The sequence below is a fragment of the Spinacia oleracea genome, chromosome 5 (assembly GCF_020520425.1).
Source record: "Spinacia oleracea cultivar Varoflay chromosome 5, BTI_SOV_V1, whole genome shotgun sequence".
In the NCBI taxonomy this organism is placed as follows: Eukaryota; Viridiplantae; Streptophyta; class Magnoliopsida; order Caryophyllales; family Amaranthaceae; genus Spinacia; species Spinacia oleracea.
Window position 1 is genome coordinate 122,185,488 of NC_079491.1, and position 2,596 is coordinate 122,188,083.

The 2,596-nt window shown below is 38.6% G+C and overlaps 1 protein-coding gene across 1 annotated transcript; it reads right to left on the minus strand.

Moving 5' to 3' along the window:
* Positions 1-254: 254 nt before the first annotated feature.
* LOC110789806 (uncharacterized) lies at positions 255-2,356 on the minus strand. Its single transcript, XM_021994507.1, has 3 exons — positions 2,168-2,356; positions 1,848-2,085; positions 255-1,768 (listed from the first exon to the last, which is right to left on the minus strand). Exons 1-3 carry the CDS (start codon positions 2,354-2,356, stop codon positions 255-257), a joined length of 1,941 nt encoding a protein of 646 aa, XP_021850199.1.
* Between the last annotated feature and the right edge of the window lie 240 nt (positions 2,357-2,596).

Genomic DNA, 2,596 nt, shown 5'->3' on the forward strand with positions numbered 1-2,596 from the left:
AAATTAACAATTTTTATGGTGGTTTTTAATCATGGATACCTAATTAAAATATTAATTAATTATGAAAATCAAATCAATTCTAAATTATTCGAATTTCAACAAATTAATCATAATTACAAATTAGGTTGTATAATTAACAAGTCTAGGCATTCAAAATTTTTTTGGCAATTAATAATTGTATTAATAACCAAAGCCTTGAGCAAAACACCCAAGGGAACAGGGAAACCAGGCCACCAAAACTACTATACACAAAATCAAATGTGTAGTAATCTACTCCTAAGTTCCTCAGAACCTCTACAACAAACTTTAAACAAAATTTCCCTAACAATATTGTCTATGCTCTTAGTAGGCCTTTTAAAGATTACAGCATTTCTAGCAAGCCACACACTATAAATGGCTTTAGTGAAGCACATAACATACAACTGATCAGCAACACCAACTTTCCTGCTTCTCTTCATAACTTGCTGCAACTCAGAAGCAAAACCAGTAGCTCCTCTATGAACACCAATCCGCAACAACAGTTTAGACCAGACTGCAGAGGAAAACTTGCACTCAAAAAACAGATGTTCAACTGTTTCTTTCTCATCTGTGCACAGCACACATTGATCAGAACACTGAATCCCCCAAGCTTGAAGTCTATCAGTAGTATAAAGCCTATTAAGGATAGCCAACCAAGTGATAAACATGCTTTTCGGACTAGCTTTGTTATAGCACATTACTCTCCACCAAGTAACCTTAGGAGCAACACCCTGCAAGAACAGTTTAGACCAAACTGCAGAGGGAAACTTGCACTCAAAAAACAGATGTTCAACTGTTTCTTTCTCATCTGTGCACAGCACACATTGATCAAAACACTGAATCCCCCAAGCTTGAAGTCTATCAGTAGTATAAAGCCTATTAAGGATAGCCAACCAAGTGATAAACAGGCTTTTTGGACTAGCTTTGTTATAGCACATTACTCTCCACCAAGTAACCTTAGGAGCAACACCCTGCAAGAATTTATACACCTTGCTAATACAGTATTTTCCATTTGCAGTAGCTTTGTCCCAACCACCAATTTGCAGAATAACCTCTCTACTATTAAAGATCTTTTTAAGAGCCCAAGAACAAGACCCAGGAGTGGACATCTGAAGAGGATTTTGGCCTTTCATATAGAAGCTATCAACCCACTGCACCCACAGTTTATCTTTCTTAAAAGCCAAAGCCCACAGCAATTTCCCAATGGCTACTTTGTTCCAAGCAGCAATATTCTTCACATTCCAACCACCAGAGTTTCTAGGTTGATACAGTTTATCCCATGCTACTAAAGCTTTCTTTGATGCTGCAGTGTCACCAGTCCAGAGAAAACACCTGCAATAAGCTTCTACCTCCTTAATGATTCTTTTAGGTAAAATGAAGATTTGGCACCAGAAGGTCTGCATGCCAAACACGATGGTTTTGATAAGTAACAACCTGCCAGCATAAGACAAAAACTTAGCTGACCACACCTTAGTTCTAGCCAGAATCTTGTCCTCTAGAGGCTTGCATTGTGGATAGGATAATTTCTTGGAGGAAAGTGGCACCCCTAGATATCTGAAAGGAAGGCAAGCTTCTGAGATTTTCTGATCAGATAAAATATCTGTTTTGTCACACATTGAAACACCAGCAAAGTAAATATTACTTTTATCCATATTAGCTTCAAGGCCTGAAGCAGAAGAGAACTTGGAAAAAGCTTCAAGAAGTAACTGTACAGAGACCTTGTCAGCTCTTGCAAACAATAATAAGTCATCTGCAAACATCAGATGAGTAATATTGAGCTTCTCACAATAATAAGTTAAAATCAGGATTTAGCTTCAGCTGGTTCATACATCTTGTCAAGTATTCCATTCCAATAGCAAACAGGAAAGGGGAAAGGGGATCCCCCTGTCTCAGCCCTTTGTTTGCTTGAAATGGTTTGCTAGGAAAGCCATTGATGAGAATAGAGTAGGAAACAGTTGTAAGACAAGTCATGATCCACTTCACAAACACTTGAGGGAACCCTAGCTTTTGCGGAACAGTTTGAAGAAAGCTCCAGTCAACTGAGTCATAAGCTTTTTTTAGGTCAACCTTTAGAACACATCAGGGGATATATGAGCTCTGCCATACCCCTTGATTAATTCAGTTGCCATCAAAATGTTGTCAGCTGTACCTGATGAGATTGAGCTGCAGTTCTAGACAATCTTGGACCTGACCTAAGAGTGGGGAGATCAGGCTTAGAAATGTGAGTAGCAGCTGTACCTAGAAGAGCCATATAGAATTTCTGAATTTCCACAGTAATTTCCCTAGGGTCTACAATTTTATGCCCTTGAGGAGTGTACAGCAAAGAAATTCTATTCATGTTTCTTCTTTGCTTGACAGAAGCATAAAAGAACTTAGAGTTAGAATCCCCATCAGCTAGCCATTGTGAAGGAAATATGTCCTTCACCCAAGGTGCATTAAGTCTAATACCAAGGTTCAGATTAATTGCGAACAATTAATTTAGTGAGATCAAGTGATCGAAACAGCTAGCTGGAGCAATGCTTCCGATCAGTGAGTTCTAATGGATATTGAACTCACAACTTACTCTTGACTGAACCTG

Coding starts and splice junctions, on each gene's coding strand:
- LOC110789806 (XM_021994507.1), bottom strand. CDS start 2,356: ATGAATAGAATTTCTTTGCTGTACACTCCTCAAGGGCATAAAATTGTA. Junction 2,086..2,167: donor CTGCAGCTCAATCTCATCAG/GTACAGCTGACA, acceptor TGTGTTCTAAAG/GTTGACCTAAAAAAAGCTTA. Junction 1,769..1,847: donor AATGGAATACTTGACAAGAT/GTATGAACCAGC, acceptor TGATGTTTGCAG/ATGACTTATTATTGTTTGCA.